Below are 24,973 nucleotides of genomic sequence, written 5' to 3'. Positions count from 1 at the left end.
TAGAGGTTGTCAGCGATTGATCAGCGTCTGTCCCTATATTAATTTTATAATACTCAGGTAAAAAAGTATATATTCAGGAGTCCTTAAAAAGTAACCCATACTGAATATTTAAAAGTTAAAATATACATATGTAGGAAAACCCATTTAAGATGATATAATGATAATGAAAAAGTAATTTAATGCTATTGAACTAAGTTCTTTACACAAAAAACACAAGCGTAGCGTAAGAAAAGGTATTCGTAACCATTATTACTGTGTAATAATGGTGTTCAAATCTCACGAGTACCAAAGATAGATAATGCACCATATTTACAAATTAGGTGTCTAATTTACGTATTGAAAACCAATAATTTGCATCGATATATAATAAAGTAGTAATGGGCACCGAAATGTATGGGTAACATGAAATCTATGGTAAAAAAGTGCTTCAAAGGCCAGTGACTTGGTCTTCAAACTTTTACGAGTACCTACGTCTTAAATAATTTTGTATTTCTATCAGTAAAACTTCAAGATTCCATGTTCTTTGATCATTCTTTTTTTCATTGTATGTAGAATGTACTTAAGATATCTTAAGCATTTTTATAATAATATACTCAGTTTAATTTTTAATCTTAATTCAAAGTGGTGTTGGTTTTATATAAAGGGAAATCGAAAAAAACAAATCTTATAAAATAAAATAAGTCTTCCATTTTTATATTTACAAAGTATAATCGAAACAAGATAATACTTTATAATGATTTTGAACTGTCATTCTTTAACTGAAACAAATACGAACTGAATTATATTATCCTTTTAGAGATGATATCGCTTATGTATCGCTTCAATTGAATTATATTCGCTTAAGCTTGAATAAACTGGGATGGATTTGTATTAATATTTTGCGGCTATAATAAAGTTATTATATAATAAAAACTCATAGAATCAGTATGACCGCTGACGAAATAAAGTATTTTTGGTCATTTGAAATGTATTTTTAAATATATGTTTTAACAAGTGATTTAAATCAAAAAGGTTTATTATAAAATATTTCATGTATATATATGAGTGAATATGAAATTCTTCGGTAAAGCTGTGTCCTCAGCTCCCGTAGACAAAGAAAGATTGATGGTATAGTAATCTTCCCGGTCTTGAATATAACGGTGGTGTCGTCGATAAACTGTATCGTACGATATAAATCACGCCCGAATGGTTCCGTACTCGTGACCCCCGGATGTAAATTGTCTTTCACGAATCGATAATGCAAGTATTGTGCGGAGAGTAGACAAATCCCTCAATGTAACCAGTGAAAAATATGATGTTTTAAATTTATATTATTAAATATATTTTTCTATATAAATATATTTCGTTGAATCTTCACCGTATTAATTATAGGTACGCTGTTGTCTGTTCGTCTTTAGGAACATAATAGTGAAATGTCAAAAAATGATATGCGACATTGATTATATTTTTTACCAATTAGATATAAAGAATACAAGCTGCAACATAACGTAACAAAGCAAATAATCATAGAAACGACGCTAGAAACTAAGAAACTATAAATTAAGTTCCATGTCATAATGTATAGATTTAGGAGTAGAAGTATTCCTACATTAATTATGTTTTAGTTTAATTTTACAACAATAAAATGTCTTTACATTTGCCTACGAAACGAAAATTAAAAAAAAAAGTATGAAATTACAAAATAATGAGCAAATAATCCAAATCGTTCGTGGTTTCACAAAAGATAACTGTTACGATTTATCTCGACAAAAATATGTTAACAACGATATCACTGCAACAGATGATCCCATTTGATATAATCCATTCGATCTTACTGCTATTCGGTCTTATACAAATAAAAGGAACTTGAAAGTGGAACGCGTATTTTTTTTAAATTGAATCGTATCAAAACGCTTAATCTTAAAAAAATCGCCACATTACTCAGCACTTGATGTTATCAGGCATTTTAGTTGATGAAGATAAATTTACTAATGCTTTGACCCACACCACAAGGCACATTGTAGATGTCTGGTAAAAATATAAAACAGTGTTTTCGCTTTATTTTAAAGATTAAGAGATATAAAACAGATAACTAAGATGTTTGAATTGATATTTTAATACCTTTTCTATATAATAATTTAATCCCTACCTATTTATTTGCAAATAAATATGAGTAGAGTAAGAAATAAAATTTTTGACAACAATTTCAAGTGAATTTGTCATAGCTAACGGCTTCCGTATGTTATTATTATCTATTAATTTGTTTTATGTACAAACATATAGCGAAGTATCTTTGAAAATTGAAAAAATGAGTACGGGTTAAAATAAAAAAAATACCATTAACCCATGTGTGCCCATCATTAGAGCGCGATCACTAAAAAGATTTTCGGAAGCGTAACCGCAAAAACTACATCTTCATTTTAAATAATAACGATGCAAGAAAATAAATAAGGTCGCTTTGATACGTGAGTAATAATGATATTGTCGAAGAAATAACGTGCCCATAATGAAACGTCTATAGCAGCCGGCTTCCGTCCAACATCGTTTTCTGGTTCATACTGTAAGATTGAACAGTAATGATTCTTTTGTTGTTTGATAATTAGTTAAATTATTACACCTTTGGAATATAATAGTGAATAATTTTAACTGATATAAAACTCACATGGATGGCTAAACATAATAAGGAAATAAATCATTGTTCTTCCCTAGATACGTAGAGTACGTATCTAGGGAACTACGATAAGTAAATATGAGATTGCATTCTCTAGATATAACTTAGTATTTAATAAGGATTATCGTATCTAAGTAAGATTTTGCAAAATATAATGTCTTATAAAACGACTATAATACTAAAAATATTTTTCATAATTCCTTTGTATTAACTGATAAGTACATAACATTTACTGTTGATCGTAACGAAAGTAACTAGTTAACATTCGAATAACCAAGATGATTACAATATTAAAATTGCAATACACTTCTCAAATATTGACAAGGAAATTGATAGCTAAATGAAACCGTCGTGTCCGCGAGCCAAATTATTGCGATCTCACTGTCTCCCATCAATATATCTATAACATTGATGTCTTCTAAAAAAGGAAAGGCTACCTTAAGAGTCATGGAGTTGATTTTAAATGAGATCATGTCATAAGGCTTTTTTTTAATATTTTATATAAAACATCATACCAAATTCGTGGATACATATCATTATAAATCGTAAATATAAATAATAGTACCTATTATTAATATTTAAATGGATTTCCGGAATTCCTCTGTAATGTAAATGATTTTAATTGTTTCTTTTTTATATTCATTATGCGGAACCCAGATTAACCGCAAAAGAATTTGCGGCTTCGAAATGAAGACATAACTGTGGTCTTGAAAATTATGATAGACATGGCATGACTCCCGCGTCCTAATGAAAGGAAACATTTGCTTTTAAATAATAACAATTTGTATAGCGCTTGAGAGATTAATCTTAATTTCGAACCCGGAGGTGATGCAGTGGCTGAATCAACAATATCGAAAATTTAAATATAAAGACCTGTTTATAATTAAACTTGCACAGCAGTGTTTACAATTACACTTGTATAGCAGTTACATTTATTATGTGATGCAAACTTTACTCATAGCATTTTCCCTTTTTACTAAAATGTTTCTTATTGAAAAAATACTAAGAATTCACAGTGCGCAATTACTCATAACGGTCTAGATCTGTACACGGCAGTCACAACAAAAATATATTAGAATACCTTTAAGCAAAACTGGTTCACAGTTCTGGTAAAGAAGAATTGGCGCTTACCTGGCTATAAAAGTAAGTCTCGCTATATACTCGTAAAGGGACATTATCACCACCGCCTTAGGTAAAATGCCGTAATTCTGTATACTTTATTTGTATCTTTTATCTAATTAGTGTGGTGTTTTGTAAATTCAACAACTTCATTTGATTTGAAATCATACATAAATTAATATATTTTCAACTAAACTATAAAATAAATTAAAAATTTAATGATGTTCCGCGTTTAATTCTTGGACGCGGGGAAAGCGGATTGCGACACAATAATTAAACTCAGTAAATGAAGAACTGTATTAAAAAAAAAAGTTGTATGCTGGTAATAGCAAGATGTTTATCAGGGTCGAGCGGTAGCAAATGTAATGAACTATTAGTTTATCAAATCATTGATTTAGAAAATTATTTCGATAACAATCAACGACTGTATATAAAATCATATAATTATACAAGACGCCTTTTCCACGGTCATGCGATGATTTAAATGACTTGTAATTTTTGAGTGGTGCATTTAAAACTAATTTCATTGCATTTGTATGCGGCTTTTGAAACGCTTCCCAAATTAATCTTTATGTATAACTTTACACACATAATTTGAATTCGATTAGTTCAACTATTATTAATATGGCAGATAAAAGGCTGAGATGATAATATTAAGATGAACGTATATAAAGTGGTAGTAAACGGTAATATTAAGCGGAAATAATAGATACAGTATAAATGTCTTCTTGCCCAAACATAAGTTTTATCAGCTCATATGGCAGGAAAGAAACTTGGAAGAAAAAGAAAGAGTATTAGGTAAGAGTGTAGATACCTATGAGAAAAAAAATGGAAAGTGTAACTCAGGCTATGACTAGAGATGGTGTCCTTCTGATCGATTTTAGCCATATCTGCCACTCTTTCAGAGGCTAGCCACTTACACACGTGTGTACGCAAGCACAGATGCACTTACCAATTCATCACTCCCATCGTCTGAGATTTTTTGCCAGAAGAAAACAATAACTTTTACTGGCTCCACCAAAGATGAAGCCGTGGTCAAGCCACCAAGGTGTCCACACCGACTATATAAATACCGAATTATATAAATCCGAAACCGAACCGAAACAGCCTGTGAATGTCCCACTGCTGGGCTAAAGGCCTCCTCTCCTCATTTTGAGGAAAAGGTTTGGAGCTTATTCCACCACGCTGCTCCAATGCGGGTTGGTGGAATACACATGTGGCAGAATTTCAGTGAAATTAGACACATGCAGCTTTCTTCACGATGTTTTCCTTCACCGTAAAGCACGAGATGAATTATAATCACAAATTAAGCACATGAAAATTCAGTGGTGCTTGCCCGGGTTTGAACCCACGATCATCGGTTAAGATTCACGCGTTCTTACCACTGGGCCATCTCGGCTTTTTTATTATATAAATGCTTTATTGTTATCTGAATGATAACAAGAGATGAATTTCGAATAAAATTAAGTAATCATATCTAGTATTAGATTAGTTATAAAAAGTACCTATTTATTAACAATTATTATTATACTTTTAAGAGTGTAATGTGTAATATCAGATTCTGTTTATTACAAAATTCCCCAGACGAATTAAAGAGTAAAAATAAAGTTATTCAATTGTATTTGATTATAAAAACTGTGGCACTTGCAATTTTTTGCTCCAACGCCGTGAGAATATATTTAAACGAAACCATTTCAAAGTCAAGCGCGAAGATGTTGAATATTAACATAATAACAAGAGGGAAATGCGAGTTTTTCATAATAATTACACCCTGCACCGGTCGAAGCAGGTTTATTAGCATAGGTAGTTGATGACTTTTAATACTATTTACGGATAAAGAATTATTGAAAGATGTCACCGACAATTCGTAAATACTTAAGTATATGCGATATTATTCTATATTAGGACTACAACATGTTACTTACCATGAGGCCTAAACAGTCGTATGACAAAATGTGTGAAAGTTTTTGAACGCGTATTTCATTTTATTTTATTTCAGACACAACATATAGTAATAAACTGCGTTATGTTAAAAACTTGTTCCACGGCTATCGATATTACGTTAGAAAACAACATATCTGTTAATTAATTTTATTATAAATATTTGATAAAAAATATATAATGTTGCATTAGATTAAGAATATTCAAAATAATTTACAGAAATATTTTTAGCAACAAATATTGAAAACTTAAATGGGTTAATATAAATATTTATGAAAAATAATGCTTGATTCTTGTTTCTTTATTCTATTTCATTTACTATTTCTTAACTCATAAATAATTTGTAACGAATTTTCGCCAACATTTCAAACTGCTACTAACTACGAAACTATTATTCGGTTCATTTATTTATAATTCTTTATTTGTTTGCATTTAATTTAGTACCATTTACGAACAAATAAAATAACTTTGTTTTAAGTCCTGCCTCCTGCTTTTATTAACTTTACTGAAAAGATAGACATTGTAATAAATAACTAATAGTGAATTAATAAATCGTTACATTATATATTATAAAACTATTTAAGGTAAGGTAAGGTAACTTATTGCGTATGGATTGCTTTACTTCGTCCTATGCTATTGCTAGCCGACTTAATTACTAGTGCAGTGTATACGGACGTACTACTTATAAGAAAATGCATTTTGCATGTAATTTCATTTTGAATTTTTCAAGCTTTCCTAAGTGAGGAAACGAATGCCTTATTGAGAAATACTATTTGCAAGATTTAACGAGTCTTTCCTTTAAGGAAACAAATTTAATTACTCCCATTCATATTCTTGATTTTCATTTAGTTAATTCGTTGATATAATTACTAAAATATAATTATTAGTTGTACTTTTAAATAACAATAACATACAAATTTTTGGTTATGTAAACGTGTAATTAAATTAAACCATATTTTCATAGACAACATTTTTTATTATTTTTAATCTGTATACAAATAGGATCGATATAGATTTCAAAAAAATGTGATATAGTTTCCCGGAAAGATGTCACCGACAATTCTAACATACAGGATGTTTTCTCAGGTTTTTATATTAACTTGTAACCTGATCGTTTGTTCCTAATGGAGTCTGAAGTTATTTTAGGAATTACCGGAGTGCTTTCTTAGGATTAAATCTATTTCGTTGTTATAGCAAGACACAAGATTATCTTATCTGCAGGATCTTTATGTTTTTTTTATTTTTAGTTGGAAAATGAGCTGGACGGCTATCCCACTCGAGAAGTAGAAACGAAGGTAGACATTGACAATTTAAGAAATATCAACTATTCCTTACATCGTCAAATATTCGCCAATAATGTCAGCTAAGTTATCATGACATTTATTCCTGTAATACATAGTTTCTGCCCGCAGTTTCGCCCGCGTGTAGGCGAAGGGGCAGGTGTGAGGCAGCCTATGGTTTTTTCTGAAGCCAGATAACGTATATGCTAAAAAAACTCACTTTCGCATTTATAATATCAGTTAGGAAGTTAGGATTGTGGCACATTCACTCGTACGTCTGTTGAATAAGTCTTATTTTATTATTAATATTTATTATTACCAACTGAGGGACCTTTAGTAAATTATTTAAATGAACCTATTAAACGAATAAGAACGAGTAAGAAACAATTCAAGAAAATGGAGGTTCTAATATTAAATTACAGATATTATTACCACGTTGAATTAACTTACCCGATGAATCGCAATTCCGATTCTCTGGGCGTAAAATTAACCAGCGCTCCTGTCACCAGCAGAGGCAATCAGATGCTTGCAATTCTTTTAAATTGTATTTCTTTCCTGATTATGAAATAAAATCTGTTATTCTTGTATAACAAATGATGTCTTTCGTACCGTTATTTTTTACTGTTGATAAGAATATCAATACGAATAAAATGTCCTCTGTATCACGTGTAATCATACATACTTATTAAATTGGTTACTTATCTTAGCAAAAAGAATAAGCCATTACCACAATAGTAATATAATAATATTAAGCTGGTACTAGCTTAGAGCATTTCTATAATTTTTAGTTATTTTTATATTTATATAGTTTGCCATTTAGTAAATATTTACATTTCAATGTATGACATGAAACCTATTTTTAAATATGGATGGAAGTTGTATTATGAAGCGTCTTCTACCCTCGAGCCTTTATTATAATACCAAACGAATAACAAACTCGTTATAAAAGTTGTTATATACGTAACTATAGAATATTAACGCATTTAGTAATGCGTTGAAATACTAAAATTATACAATTATGTAAGTACTACATATTGTCAGCACACAATTAATTGTAAGTTGTAGTTACAATGACAAAGGTAATATTAAAAACAACTCAAACACAAAGTTGATTATTTATAATGAAAAATAATAATACACATAACCTTGTAAAAACATCTAATTCCATAACAATCCATTGTTACCGAAAATATGAAGTCACTTCTTATATAATAATCACAGAACGGCATAATGATAGTTTAATGGCTGGCAGTTTTTACAAAATAAACATAGAACGTCCTGTTAAACGGCTAAAACGGAAGTACTATTTTAAATTTATTATTTTTAAATCCATAAAACATTCTTCACCTTGATATTAAGCCTATCAGTTCAAGAAACTCGACACAGCTATAGCATTACATAACTACGCATGCAAATTGCTTTTTATCAGTCGCTGTAATTGAACCGTTTTGCATATCGATGTGCGCTCATTATATTATTAGGCTTAGACAAGATGTTATAGAACTTGTAGACTACTTATTAGTCTTACTAGATAAGATATTATTAAATGGAAATTCATTGTTGGCTTAACTTTTAATATAAAATTGATCCTGATTATCATAAAAAAATCGTTTTATTTTTATTTATAAATTAATTGGCTGAATTTTGCTTGATGACTGGGAAAGTTCAAAGGCGATTTCATTAAATTCGAAACCAAAGTATTCTTCATGGCCCCGTCATGAATCAAAATGACAATATGAAACAACAAACAAAAATTACTTTCTCGAAGAAAAACGGCTTGGATATGTTCGTGTAAGAAGTAAATTCAAGCAGTGAACACGGCAGGAAAAGTCAATACAAAATTGTATTCCAACAAAATCTATCTACATTTTATGTCACGTTTAAGGTTTAGGAACACGAATGTTTCGTGGAATAGCCTTCATGTCTCAGGATCAAGTGTTTGAACCAACACAGTCTATACCAGGAAAGGCGGGCTCCATGGTAATTACATTAAAAGCGTGACTTCCCAGTATCGCAAGCATCAAAGGCTTACTTTACTTCCTTTAATATAAACTATTCAAGTTGTTCCACAGATTTCAGGGGACAATGCAAATTATTAATAATTATATAAAAATCTTATTTCATATATTACAGTTAAACTCCAGCATTAATTTTATTATTTTGTATTAATGTAAATGCGTTTGGAATTATAACAACAATGATACGAATAACTATACAAAAATAATTAATAGTTACTATTTCTTTTTCTAAATAATATGCGTTACAATTTCGAATAAGGTTATTTAAAAGAGATTTTATTGAAATCGTTTTTATGTACTAAAATGTCACTTAAAACACTTAATTTAGGCAGTGTTGCCATTATAACGGGTTCTGCAGGTTGACATCATTAAATTAATGGAAAATGAGATCATGTTAAAATGCTTAACATGGATTGTCAAGCTCGTTTAAAGAGTAGTAATAATATTATCAATCCCAACTTATCTAACTGTATCTGAATGCACTCCATTTAGAGTACAATACCACAAAGAATGTCTTTTCGCCATAAGGAGCAATAAATAGATGTAACAATGGTCCTCTGTTTCGAAGGATGATAAAACGAATCACGACAGCCTTCCGGGTCCCTAAGGGCTTGACGCGGTCACTGACCGACCTTTGAATAGACAATGAGATTGCATTAACGTATCCTTTCTAAGATTGTAGATGTTGTAATGTTTTCGAACTTGTAATTAAAACCTTGATGGTGGATTAATTGGAAATGAAGCTATGGAAACTCAAAAATAGGTATAACTTATATAAATTGATTATAATTTGATAAATAAGTATAATGTATAAATAAATATCGAACCAAGTCATCTATGACTGATATAGGAAGGATTTAAAGGGTTTTATTTATATAATTTAATAGTAGGAACTGTAATAGCAACTTTTCTATGCACATCGGAAATGTGCATAGAAAAGTTCTGATTAATAAACAGCTTATTGTGTTTAATTTCCTGTACACTTGAAAAATTGATGTAAGCGCGAAAATAATTTAAGCTATTTAACTCCCCTTATTGCATCCATTACTCATAAGGGGGCAGCATTTTGCTCAGATAATCATAATTGCGATAAATAAAAACAGTACGGTAATATTCATTTGACGGTTAATATTCTGCAATATCTGTATTTACCGATCTGCCGTGGAGCAGCGTTCTCTTAGAAACTGTTAATCTATAATAAAAATAAAATAAATAAATATATTTATATTTAACTGCAACTGTATCATTAAAATGTAATAAGATAGTTATAAAATGTTCTAATAATAAGCAATAAAATGATAGCTCGACGCTAAAATATGCAGTCATTTGTTAATCTGAGGGACAAAAAAAGGTTTTAAACTTTATTAAAATATTTCTTTTTTCCATTTTCCTAAATACCTTTGAAGTTAATCTGAGTAAATTAATCGTATAATTATGTCGATTAATACACTTTTTTTTTTAAATAGATATATTGTTAAATTTTTTTTTACAATGCCGGCAAGTCACAATTTTAAATCTGTTCATAATTCGAACGTGGAATAGGCAAAACAATTAAATAAATTTAACGAAGAAATAAGAAAGTGGCGTGGTGTGATTGATTTGTGTACTTTTAAATTAGACCTAACACCAGGTAGTAATAATTCAATGTAATCAATATTTTGCAGAAAACAACGTGGGGGTAAGTATATATATATATATATATATATATAATATTAGTTATCGGCTAACGTGGTAATCCTTGGGGGAGGCCTTTGTCCAGCAGTGGACGTCTTTCGGCTGATATGATGATGATGATAAAGGTAATATGTAAGCATATAAATGCAACATACTAATAAGTTCGAGAAACTACGCGTATGACTATAATCAGCTCACTTACCTGTATCTTCTTTAAGTTTTGTTTGCTTTAAATTTTATTTTTTTTATACTCTGTGTTCGAATTTTGTTAGGAGAGATATATCATTTCGGGTTAGTTATTCTCTGTGAAATATTATCCGAGTCTCTTATCTTATAAGGAAGATTTATTACATTTCACAATATCATAAAATATTTAGATCTGTAGAATATTTTCAGTTAAACGGTTTCAAATAACTTTTATGGAATACAATATTACATTTAAATATTACATGAAACTCTATCATATTATTGCAAAGATTGATCATGTCGCATATTTTTTAATAATTATTAACTTTACACTTATAAAAAAACTGGGAATTCCGAAGAAAGCAAAATAGGTTTAACATAATATAATAAATGTTAAGATATCATCCTAACTTTTATTTTAAATGCAAAAGTGAGTTTGTTACGCTTTCACTTCTTAACAAATCAACCGATCATCATGAAATTTTTCATACACATTGCCGGCAACGGGCACAGAACAGGACATAATATGTTACCTACCTCCACTAACTAGTATTAATATATTTAAACAAATCAATTTTAATTTATTCCTCACTTTTTTCTCAATATTTACATAAAATATTTTATAACTCGGGAGTCTAGTGATTACAATGTACGAGATCATGAGGAACCGTGCTCAAATCCCGTATCAGATCAATTGAAATCATTGTATATTTCTGTCAAATGTTTCTCTTTAAAAATAAACACATTACATTTTCAATGTAGATAATAACTGAATTTTATTATATACAAAATATATGTTTAAATTATTGCAAATTGTTAATAGTTTAGTATGGTTAGTATAAAATTTTGGAAAGTAATTATAAAACTATAATCGTTAATCGTTAGCTTACAATATCGTGTGAACGCTTAATTGTAATACCACACTTTAACAGTGCGCATCGATTTACCGTCAATCAAATTAAAAGAGTAACTGTTTTTTTACCACTTTTCTTCTATTAGCATTGTATGTCAATCATGCAAGTGTTATGTCAGTTGAGAGGTGACCTACTGATGCGTAGCCCAATGATTTGTTCTTAGGAATTATTTTACAGAAGTTATTTTGTTTTATTGCTTTATAGTTCTACATTTTACTAAAGATATAAAATTATCAATGAGTACTAGTTTCATATTTACAACCGATTTGTTATTAAAATAACTATATTATAATACCGTTGTATTCCGTTTTATTTGTTTTATTCTAATTACTTTATTTCGAAAATTAACAGTTAAAATTATATGGATTTTTCAAAACATATATTTGATGTATGTAGGTATGTCTATTATTAATATTGTGTAATTGCGTTTGAATCAAGATATTATAAAATTAAGTTTTTTCATATTATATATGTACCTAATCATCTTAATTGACAAGGCCTTACTTATCGTCATACTTGCAAATATTTGAAGGAGGTAGGTGGTGTTTGTTTATTTCGTTATTTTTTTCAGATTCACATAAAAATCTACTAATATATAATCGGAATAATATATAATTTTCATATTATTTTAGTATTTAGTAGGTATATATTTAAGGACGGATATAAACTACAAAGCATATTAATATATGACATATTATATAATACATAACGAGATCTGGCGACGTTAGGCAGAGAAAAAATAGGCCCAGGTGCTTTCGAAGCAAATGCAGCCAAAACGATCACAGATACACAAACACTTTGTATGAGTTTTTTTTTTATTTTTTTTTACTTCTTATAATCGTACTAATATTATAAAAGGTACGTTTTATTGGCGAATGTTACTTCTTATTCGTTAAAAAATAGCACATCACATTCACGAATTCGCATGGGGCGGGCAGCTAGTGGCAGCTAGTGATATATAATTGCTAAATTCACATGTAGCTTTAATATTGATGTTCATTACAATACTATTAGTACAAAGCAAGACCATATCATGTTTTTATTATTTTGATTAAATTACTATAAAAAGTTGAAAACGCCTAATTTCGTAATTCCTCATAACTTTAATAATATAAATAGTGATTATTATGATTGTAATAACAGTGTTTTAGTATAAAGATTGTGGGCGGGAACAGAATCAATCCGCGTTAAAAGTTACAAACTCAGTCTACGTTAAATTGGCTATAATTACGACGTTTGTTTATTTTTTCTGTATATAAAAAATTAAACCAGAATGCAGTAAATACATATTCTTTTCAACGCTATCGTTAAATATCAAGTCATGTGTTAATTTATTCAGTACAACTATGTAACATCTTTTATATTTTTAATTCTTTTTAGTCATAATTTAATGTGCTTGATGTGGTCTTACTATAATTAAAGCATATTTTAATACATTTTTCCACGATGTAATGTACTCGTAAGTGTGTATTCTGTGTTGGAGGCCCTTAATAAATAAATTAATCCAATGTTCACGAGTGATTTTGTTTTTCTTTTCTTATGACATTCATGTCGATGGATGTTTATTAATTAGTAAGCTGTCAAATTATATAACGTCTCTGTTGTGCGACGTTAACTAATAATAACAATTAATTATAAGAGACAAGAACCAGATGTCAAAATGATAATTATCTCATTCATCTTTCTACGCTTGCAACGCACATTGATTTTAATCTGAAGATAGGTTAATGTATTTAACCTGTTTTGGTTCGTGGTTAGTGTACTCGTAAGTACCTTACCACCTCAATAGTAGTCTTAACGCCATATCAATTAAGATAGTCGGTGCGTTTTATATGTTTTCAGATAATGTGGTACCTTGAATTAAACTTTTGTTTCTTTTTTTAATAAATATGCATTCTTATAAAATATTTTCATATCAACAGAGAAAGTAGCTTAATTATCGTCGGGTTATTAAGCTACAAAAGTGGTAGTAACATGTGTGTTATTTATATTTTAAGCTATCACTTGTCCAATTTTAATTGGTTGCTTCGATTAACTTTCATAAGATGTTAATAAAATAAATTATGCTTAAGTTTATAAAATCAACCGGCTCTGACCACGAACATGCCCGTGGTCTTATTTGTAGATTCTATAACCGTAACTACAAGTCCTCCTTGTTATTTTTCGTATGTTTTAAAGCTTGTTAGGTAGACGTCAGGTTCAATTATGAACAAATTGACTATAGACTAGTTTTTTTATTTCTTTATATTATAGGTAGGCATTGTACGAAATGTTAACCATCGCTTACATCGTCAATGTGCCACCAACCTTGGGAACTAAGATGTTATATCCCTTGTGCTTGTAATTACACTGACTCATTTATCTTTCAAACGGGACCACAACCATATCTGATGAGTGGGTGGTATCCCAGACGAGCTTGCACAAAGCCCTACCACCAGCAAAAATAAATTACTGTTTAAAAATAAGAGCTTAATTAGGCATATATCCCTAAAAGGGATCAGCCACAGCTCGTGACACCATTGCTTAAAAACTCAATTAGAGAACTAACGATAAGTCTTACGCCTCGAACTCCATAAATGATTACAAATATACCTATTTAAAAAGATTATATCCTGCTCGTGAAAAACATAAGCGAAAAGCGCTTAATAATTAAATGATGTTACTTAAGAAGCGGTACAAATATTAGAAATGCCCTCGTTAATCTTTATATTACAGTTTTATATACTCGTAACAGTCCACTATTCAGATTAAACGCTTTGTTCATCCACAACGGCAACATCATTATTCTTCATGTACTTTGCCGTATTCTTACATAAAAGAAAAATAATTAAAATAATGGTGTCGTCTCTGGTACCGCAATTTCCATGAAGCTATGCGAGGCTTTTCAAACTACGTTGGTTACGTATGTTACACATGTCCGATGTAGATCAACTAATAAGGAAGTGGTGTGTACGTGCATCGTGCCCTACGTGCACGCGCAACTTGCGGTCGTGGTTAATGGGCAAATACCTTAACACCAGCCCGTATAAGTCTGCGGTAGACTTCGATTACTCATAGTCAAGGCATATTTTATATTGCATTAATATATACTTTTTATTACTCGAAGAGATTTCTCCTCCGGTCCACCTGATCTTTTAGCGAATAAATTTTAATCCCGCTGAAGAAAGGAAGTAGCTAGACTTTGTTTCAATCGTGTTTTTCATTATTATTTTTTAATCGTAATAACTAATTAGCGTAATTAAGTAGCTTCGTAACTAGTTATTAGTTTGTACTACAAAATAAAATTTAAATAATTAATTACACGATTCTCTTTTCGGTTCACGCGATTTATTGGACCATAACTGCGACTTCGGTATCCTTTATAATTATACAAAACAAAACATGATTTTATTAATAATAGAAAAGTCAAGTAGACCACTTGACAGTGAATGGACCTTTAAATTAAAATTGTAAGAGGTGTTAGATATTTTACGATTGAGCTTAAGTTATGTCCTTTGTGTCCGTAATTGCACTGGCTCATTTACCACTCAGAATGGAACAAAGCAATGCTAAACATTGCTGTTTTGTAATAGATTTACAGGCATAGACAGCGAGATACGTTTGCTTTGAGCCTTAGGACTAATAAGCTTTTAGCTAATACACGCAAGACATACTTCCCTTTTATTCTTTTACAATATTATAATGCAATTATAATGCATCCGTAAATAAATTATTACATTTCACCAGCCTCGTTTGTTTAATGGCTAGCTTAAATACTAATGTTTATGTTCTAGGTCCAAAAAAAATTTGGATCATGATATTTTCTGTTCAAAGTTCAAGCAGTTCAAAGTTAGGAAATGCAATATAAATTATATACTTATGCACACTATATTAATTATACGAATAAGAGCAGAAGAATTTTGAATAAAAATATCTACTTATAGCTAAATTAATTAAAATTATTTTTTCGAAACTTATCTCTATGTGACCGATTTCTCCGAGTCCAAATTATAACATATATGTATGTGTATGTCTTGTTTTAAATCGTTTTTAATTCGGAGATGAGTTTGATGCTACGTATTATAGGTGTTTTTATATATACATGCCTTCTTATTAATAGCAATGAATATCTTGTTGAGTTTTAATTACATTCAGTCAATTATTATTTTTTATGAAATATTAGATGAATATTATTTATCTCTAAGGGTAAGCAATGTAACCAGATCAAAACTTTAACAGTGTGTACCAACTTTTAAATAAATATATTACGATTTACGTAACATTTCAATGAGATGAAAATATCTGTGGAACAAAGGTCACTGCGTTGTTCTTCGTAGAACTGTCCAAAACTTTTAATTCGGTCTCCCTTAGCCTGACAATCGACGCGAATGACAATGAGTAATTGAGGTAATAAAAAAAAACACTGATTATTTTAATTTATAATATATTACTTAATGAATTTTTAAATTAATTAATTTTAAATATTAAAAGGAATAGGTAGATGCTCTTTACGAACACATGAAATATCAATCAAAGAAATAATTTGTTTTTTTTTTTTTTTTTTTTTTTTTTTTTTTTTTTTTTTTTTTTTTTTATTACGGAAGCAAATTTTTATGTTATTATATCAAATATTTAGATAGTCTTTATAAGAAATATAAAGATTTACATAACAACTACTCATTATTGTTACAATTAGTATTGACTGAGCTACTTAATCCTGTAATAAGTTTGAGTGATAATTCATACAATTTGCTAGATTGGTTAACGTTTATGATTGCTACGGTCGTATATAAGTTATAAAGCCGTAGTGGTTCGCGTTTATGGTTACAGGTATTCATGTTATTGCTCTAGTGTTAAATTATATAGCCTTTCCTTAATAAATTAACTATTTAATGCACAATAATTATTCCAAGCGGTCTGGTCCATAGCGTTAATACATACAAACTCTCCAACTTTAAAATATAGTTATATAAATATAAGTTTCAATAGTATTATGTATCAAATATAATATATAATAGTATATATGTATCAAAATTTAAATCTTTCGAAACTAGTAACAATTTTAATAATGATGTACTTAGGTTGTAGAATTAAAATAATTTATAAAAACAAAATTCAAACAAAAGTATTAAACATTCAACCCAGCTTCAGAATTTGAAGATGTATGTTTTGTTATGTATGGTTTTTTTAATTTGTTAGATTTTAAGGAAACGATCATTTATCCACTCATTAAATCTAAAATTAGTTATGAAAGAGTTTTACGGACTCATTATTTAAATATTACGATTGTACAGCGTAAGGCATGAAAGCATATAATATTACAAAAAAAAACTTACTGTCTGTGAGATGGTTGAAAGCAGTAACGTCATCGTTAAGTCGTTGCATGCGTCGGAGCTTGGTACTAAGGTCTCGCGTGTGTAGGAACAGGAACAATGTACAGGAAACCGCCACCAGCGCTACTAGCTCGCTCGTCCTGTAAATATTTTATAATGTTATTTAAACCAACCCGAACCTGAACCTTACAGAATATTATTACTAACTTTTTATAATTTAAGCTTAATTTTAATCATATACAAAAAATATAATAAGCTGTTATAAAATAAATGAAAACAATAAAAGGAAATAGTAGGTAAAGTAGAGTAAAGATTAGTATTTTGAGTTACACCACTGTGGAACTGACGAAATAACTCATTAAATAAAGTGATTTATACTGATTTGTTGTAATTTGTTTATTTCTCATAAGAGTTATCTCTTATATTAAATGAATTAATGAATAGGGACCTAAAATAAAGAAAGATAGAATTAAAAGTAATATTTCAAATACAAATATAACACTTCTACATTAAAAAACTAGTTTAATCCAAAATTTATTCAGCGACCTTTTTTAATGTAATTGTTTATAATTAACCGTTTTTACACTTGAATAAATTGATGTCGTTACGATTTCATGGTCTTCTTATAAAGTCACACGCAATTATTATTAGTGTCTGCAAGCAAATTGTATAAGGACGTATTAATTAAGGCTTTTATCAATTTGCAATCTGATTGTAATCATCATTATATATTATTTTTTTAACCTTGTTTAATAAATATTGTTTTTAATTATGGATTATACTTAATTCGTTTAAATTATTCTTGAAATACCAAAGAAATGTTTCGTGTATAAGAATTTAAATTAAATTAATTAAATTTGAACTTTCATGTATCGCAGTGTATAGCTTCAAGTTTTTCCAACTTTAAAACAGGATCCTCATATCATTATGCCCTTTAATATTGAAGCAAAATAATACTATTAATAAGTTTTTAGGTACCATCAAAAAAGTAGGTACTTCATAAAGTGCTTGACTCTCGACTCTGGAGATAGGCAAAAATATGTCAGTCGTTCAGCCTTTATCTACATTTACATCCTTTTCATTTCACACAATTAAATAAAATTATGACACAAATTTTCTTAAAAGTAAAAAACATGACATTTGTCAATGTCATTTGCGCCTGTACATAATTGTATGTACCTGTAGGCATGTGTGTGCTTGTGTGGACTAAATTAAACATTTTATTACATTTTATTAAACAAAGATTATAAAAGGCATTCATTAAAATAGAGTAGATTATATAACTATGCATGCAGAGACCATTATAACAGACCTCGATGTTGCCGGAGAAATTCTAAAAATAAAGCCTTTCATTGTTAACCTCGCCAGACTCTCGAATAAAAGGAAAGCCTATGAAAATTTTATTTTATTTGAGAGGTTATATAGGTAATATAAATAGTTCACAATAATTATGAAAATTATTTAATTATGTTTAATGTCAGTACTTTTTTTTGTTTAAATATATAATATTTCCAATATCTACTTCTTACTTCATTCTCACTAAAAGATACATGAAATATATGTTATTATCATAATGTAGTTAAGTATACATATATTGTACTTCAAATCATATTTTAACAAATTAATAAAGCAAATATATACGTTACATTTCTTTGAACGTGAATGTTTATAATGTTCAGATTTTGATAAGTATGTCGATCATTATCGAAGTGGTCACGTTTTGAGGAAATTATCGTAATTTCGATTCTGCATGATGTGCAGAAATATGACAGATTTTTTTTTTCTGTCATATTGACTAAGTACAAACTTCCTAATAGGTAATTGATAAATGTTAGTTAGTGAACGGTGTTTATTTATATATCTAGAAAAGATAGTTAACTGTGAATAAAAAGTAATCAGAAGTATGTAATCTTTTTAATATTATAAAAGGTCACGAGGAAGTTGAGTATGTACTTATCATTTCGATATGGCATCGTAATGCACTATTGATTGCACATAAATATATTTTTCTAGAATGTGAATGTGTTGTTACATGAATACTTTTTAAAATGATAACCTATAACAGGTATTTTTTTTTAGTTTTAAGGGGATTATATAACGCATGCATACAATCTTGTACTTATTAAGAAACGAATTTAGCCTCGTGCTTATAAAACTTGAACGTATTTTATAATTACAAAATGTAAATCGATGTTACCGTATGTGATGTGTCTTTGGTTAAATTACATCATCGGTAAAACACGATTTTTCCTTATTAGTAGAACTTGTAAATTAAATACCATATGCTTCTATTTGTTACTAGAATGAGTCCACATAAACTGCAATCTGAAATTCTGTTTAAATAAAATAAATAACAAGAATAGCGAAAAAGGAAAGTAGGAGTGGCGCATTAGTAGCAATAAACTTTTTACGAACACAATTTCTGTAGAGATTTATGACATGAGAACTGCTGCGAATGTTGCATTTTATTTTTTGTATCTTGTCTAAGGATGATGGACATTGATATTGTTTATGTCTTTCAAAATGACATTTAAATATTTCGTAAAAAGTAAAACATTTAAGTTTTGGTAGTAGTAGTAGTATTTCCAACTTTGTCAACGATAAATATGTTTAAAACAAAAAGTATATATATTATAGTGCAGGTGTGTGCATTATAATATATATACTTTAAATAATATAAATAAATTAATTATTAATATTAGAAGAAAGATTAAAATATAAGTTTAACAAATGTATATTAATTATAATTTTATTTTGTTTATTGCCCAAGGTATGTATTAAATAAAACGCAATTTTTTAAAATAAATATATTCTTGTACACAATTTTAATGCTCGGTAAAGAAATTATCAATAGTTTCTAAAATTTTGTTATATTTATAAAAGCCAAGCATCTTCATTAAATATAGTTATAAGGTTTTTATAAAAAAAACCTTCATATTTATAGAAAAGATGATCTGTAAGCAATTAACTAATAGTAGAGAGTAGAGGGATTCGATCCATCACAGATTCGTTTAAAATGTATAAATACACAAGTCACGTATCAACTTAATTGCAAACTTTTCTTGTTGGGTCTTTGCGGAATTTCAAGTTTGTATATTTAATAACATATAACTAATTGAACAATTAACTGCGGTTGCAATTCTAATAAGGAAAACTTAGCTTCTAACGTATCAGACGTTCATTCTTTTATAATTAAGCTAACCTAATCTTGTTAATTTAGAAAAAAAAGGAAAAATTTATATGTTTATGTTTAAAAAATATGTATACATTTTCTAAATAACCTGATTTAAATATAAGTAAGTACGTAAATTGTAGATTTCTCCATGATTAGGACAGTTAAGGCGTCTTATAAAACGAGGCTAAGAACCCTTTTCCCACGAGAGCCACATTTGAGCGCTAATTTTCCCCTTTCCCTTTTACCGACTGTATCAAATGCATTGCGATGGAAACGATCCTTTCACTGTCCTCAATAATATTGACATTTGTATATCATGCATAAATAAAATTTTTAGTTGCATGCAGATTTGGGAGGGAAATGAAGACTCATTACACGCTATTTTATTTGCTAAATAAAATACGAAGTAATAGAAATGTTTGATTTATTCTAATTTTGTGGATTATGCAATAAAGTATTAAAATCAATTTCGTAGTATTTGAAAATAAATAATAATTACATTACAGTTTTAGCGACTTTTATTTGACCGATATGTATTGCAGCTAAAACAGAACAGTTAGGGCTATTTTAAGTTATTTATCTTTTTATAACGGTTTCACATTTAGGTCACGTAGAGTAAGTCAGCTTAAATGTGGCAATAACAATAACAATCGCTTATTTAACTGCAACTTCTGTAATAAAAATATTAACGATTGTAATCGACAGCTTTTGATTTTTTTCACACTTTTTAAGATAAAAGCAACACTATTTACCGTTAATACGGCTCACTATAAGGTACTTAGCCATATTTTTACATCGGACTTATAAAAAGAAAAATATATGTGAAAACAAATGCACTGTGTTTATACATATACATATGTATTTGTCTATTTTTAGTGTTAAACTTTATATATCTTACTTTTAACTGATAAGCGTTAATCAATGTTTTTTTTGTTTATCCCTATACCATTAATCCTATTGCGATGAAACTTCGGTGTCTTGGAGTGCTCACGCATACGAAGGTTTTACTATACAATAGATAATGCGCGACTGGCATCGAATAATTGCTGAACTAGTGGTTAATATAAAATCGAATTCAGCTTATTTTTAATCAAAGGAATAATTCATAAGTTGTTTATTTTCTTACATTTAATATATTTTTAAAACAAACACATACACCGCTTTATAAGTGAGACTAGTGAAATTTTGTGTTTTAACCACAAGATAGGACTAAATTCTATGTGAAACTACTACTTTAGGCTTGCGGTGTCTAAACGTGAGCTGACGTCGACATGAATGAGCACTTTACTCGTGCCTATGGTCATGCAACGAAAATCAAACAATTGGGAGTCTGCTTCGTTGTTTTACCTAAATGTGAATGCTTATATATATATATTTTACATTAGTTTCTTGAATAAGCTTATAATATATATATATATATATATATATATATATATTTATATATAACTAAAGCTTTATATTTCAATACTGTCAAGTATGAGTTAATTTCTTTATATTGTATCATTTGATTTTAAGATAGTCAAGTTATCAAAGAATTGATGAAAACAATTACGATTACATTTTCAAATATTTTGCGAACAATAAACGTTATAAAATGCAAATTAGCCTATAAAAATATTTTTTCAATAAATAAAAATGTCGTTAACGCTTTCACTGGCACCGTTTTAAATTGGGAATTGACATCAGGAATATTTCGAGAAAAAAATAATATAATTTGTGTAGTTTATTGTACACGTATGAATCTTTACTTTAAATCTTGCAGTTTGTCAACTTTACATTTTATCGACATTTATGTATGTACCATTTATTCATTTAATCAGTCACAAATTAAGTTTAAGTTAACGATTATTGGAGTTACGAACTTTAATTTCACTCCACCTGTTACTTTGCATATTTTAAAACTTGAAACTTAATGGTAAATCACCTCCATTCAACTGAATAAGAAGAATTTTTGCAGTCTTTTGATACTTGTGATGTTTTCATGATTTTTTAAAAGTTTTTATTATTTATTTTACTTATTTTTATCATCTTTCCCATGTCTATCAATGATAATAAAAAAAAATTGAGATATCCTTAACTTTAGTTTGAAACTTTTGAGCGAATGTACTCTTTTTTTTATGGCTTTGTACCTTAATTTTGTCTTTGTTTCTTTTTGGTGAATAAAGTTTTTTTATTATTATTATATAAGTACTCATACATATTTATCTAAATGATCTAGGAATTCGAAGTAATGCTGAGCTTTAAAGGCAAACGGAGAAATTTAATTTATTTACACGTTTAGTGCCTATCGAGTTACGAGTTGAATTCGAAATGTGGAACAAATTTGCAATTCTATTTGCAATCAAAGCTTTAAGCCTTATATATATTTGTTGTCCTTTTGTTGTGATTTCATTTATTATTTATTTTGACACTTCAAACTGGAGAAGAATTTTAATCTTTGTTATAAATGCGGCTATATATTATTTACATATTTATATTTTTAATTCTTTTGGACATTTTACATATTTATGTGCATGACAAAAGCACATAAATTATAATACATATATATAAAACTATGCTTTTACCCATTTTTAAACTATTTTTTTTCCGTACTTCCTTTAAATGTATTTTAAGAATTCAGTTTCGATAATATTTTGGTAGCTTTATAAAATAACAGATCTATTCTACCTATTATCTGAACGGACATCAATCTCCCAGCTTGACATGCATCCCACGAAGAAGCTGCGAAGGTAATAAAACAAGACGCGTGCTTCATTTATCCATTTCAATAGAATGATCTAACAACTCCGTGTCTCATTAATCCGCTTGCAATACTTTGATTAATGCGGTTAACATATTTAGGACGTGAGTACATTGGCCGACTAAATATTCAAATGAAAAATGTATATTACATACATAATAGAGTACCATTATTTACATTATATATACAAACTAAAAGTAGCAACTGTACTGATCGTGACCTTGTAGAATGGTGGCAGCATTTCTATTGAATTGCAATAATTAATCTAGTGTAGTTAAATGACTACCTTTGGCAGGATCATGAACGAACCTACGTAGAAAAAGAGTCATTAATATTTACGATAAAACGAATATAGTTACTGTAAAGTACCACTAAATGTAAAAAAATATTTTTAAGGTGAAAGTTACTCTTGGATTCATGGCCACAATTTGGGGTCTTGTTGTGCATTCAGAAATGTGTTTTTTTTTTTTATTTTAGAAAAGCAAGTGACTAAACGAGCCTCTTACAAAAATTAAGAATTATAAACCACTGTGAAAGAAGTAAATCATTTTGAAACATTTGTTTTTAGTCACCGTCCCTATCGATGCCCCGCCAACCACAGGGTCTAAGATGCTATGTCCTTTGTGCCTGTAATTACATTAGCCCATACCCATTCAAACCGGAACATAGCTATTATATACTATGTGCGCTGTTTAGTGGTAGAATAATGATGAGTAGGTGGTAACTACCAAGAAGAGCCTGCACAAAGCCATACTACCGGTTAAACTACAGCTGGTAAGTGTATGCACCTAAGGCTTAATATGCATATATTAACCGTGAATCGACTGTTCGTTATTTCCAACCAGGTGTTATCTAGATGTTCTAACACTGGCATAAAACAGTTACATTCTAAATTGCACGAGTTTATGATTTATGCACTTTCTACTTTTCATAACACATCGAAATGTTCATTTCATAGAACTTATTATTCAGACCAAGTACTGCAAAATTATTAGCGTATTATTATCACACAATACGAAATATTGCATTGGAAAGGAAAGTATCTTAGCTGAGTGGAACATTTATCCGGTGCGATACTAGTTCGTATATTATATTCGTATATAGCACGTGACTATAGATGTTATTTAGTCATCGTGATCGATTATTGCATTAATTACATTTAATTTATGGAGAATATTCATATATTCAGCCCAGTTAGTTAGATTCGCTACGAATGTCTCGCATCTCATTTACTTTCCTGTGATAAAATTTATATCGAAAAGTTATTTACATTGATTTCTACATTTGTAAATAAATAGAGCCAATGATAGATGTCAGCATAGTAATGGTACTGTAGCGAAATTATACAATTAGTTATACTGAGCTTTTATTATTATATGATACAAGTATATGTTGTTAGTACAACTCAAATGTGGTTAGGTATAAAAAATGGAAGTTTAGGGTAAAATATATTAAGCCTATCGAAAATATAGTCTAATATTATGTATCTAAGTGCATTTTATTCTTATTTGTCCTGTCTTATTATAATATATCATACTGCCTATCCCAACCGGCTTCGCACGGGTAGAATAAGGATCCACGTAAAACGTTTATATCGTAAATTTTTTATTGGTTTACACAGCGTACTAACTTACTTTAAACTATTACTCTTAAATCATACTTACTTTATTTATATATATTACAAGTCATTTTATATGCCTTAGGTATATTAATATTTACATGTATCACATATGTTTAAAATTCATATATTTTTTTATGTTTGACTAATTTACTTTTGCTTATTTTTAATACCTTTGTAATGATATAAGTTCCTTTTCTCTCTTTAAATAACTTCTTATAAAATAATATTACACAAACGTACAATTGTACAATTGTACTCACGTCCTATTATGGGAATAGATTTAAAAAAGTAAAAATATTTTAATTATGTTAATCAAATTAAATAAATGCATTATTTTTAAAAG

At 29.0% G+C, this 24,973-nt stretch overlaps 1 protein-coding gene across 1 annotated transcript in view; it reads right to left on the bottom strand.

The window, feature by feature from the left end:
• Positions 1–24,973, bottom strand: part of LOC126774210 (heparan sulfate 2-O-sulfotransferase pipe) — a 61,483-nt gene that overhangs the window by 13,147 nt on the left and 23,363 nt on the right. Inside the window, exon 3 of the mRNA XM_050495624.1 lies at positions 17,098–17,234. Coding sequence (XP_050351581.1) covers positions 17,098–17,234 — 137 coding nt within the window. The remainder of the gene's footprint in view (positions 1–17,097; positions 17,235–24,973) is intronic.

This window comes from Nymphalis io, chromosome 16 (assembly GCF_905147045.1).
Source record: "Nymphalis io chromosome 16, ilAglIoxx1.1, whole genome shotgun sequence".
NCBI lineage: Eukaryota > Metazoa > Arthropoda > Insecta > Lepidoptera > Nymphalidae > Nymphalis > Nymphalis io.
The sequence above is the reverse complement of the archived record's forward strand: the minus strand, read 5'-3'. Positions and strand labels throughout refer to the sequence as shown.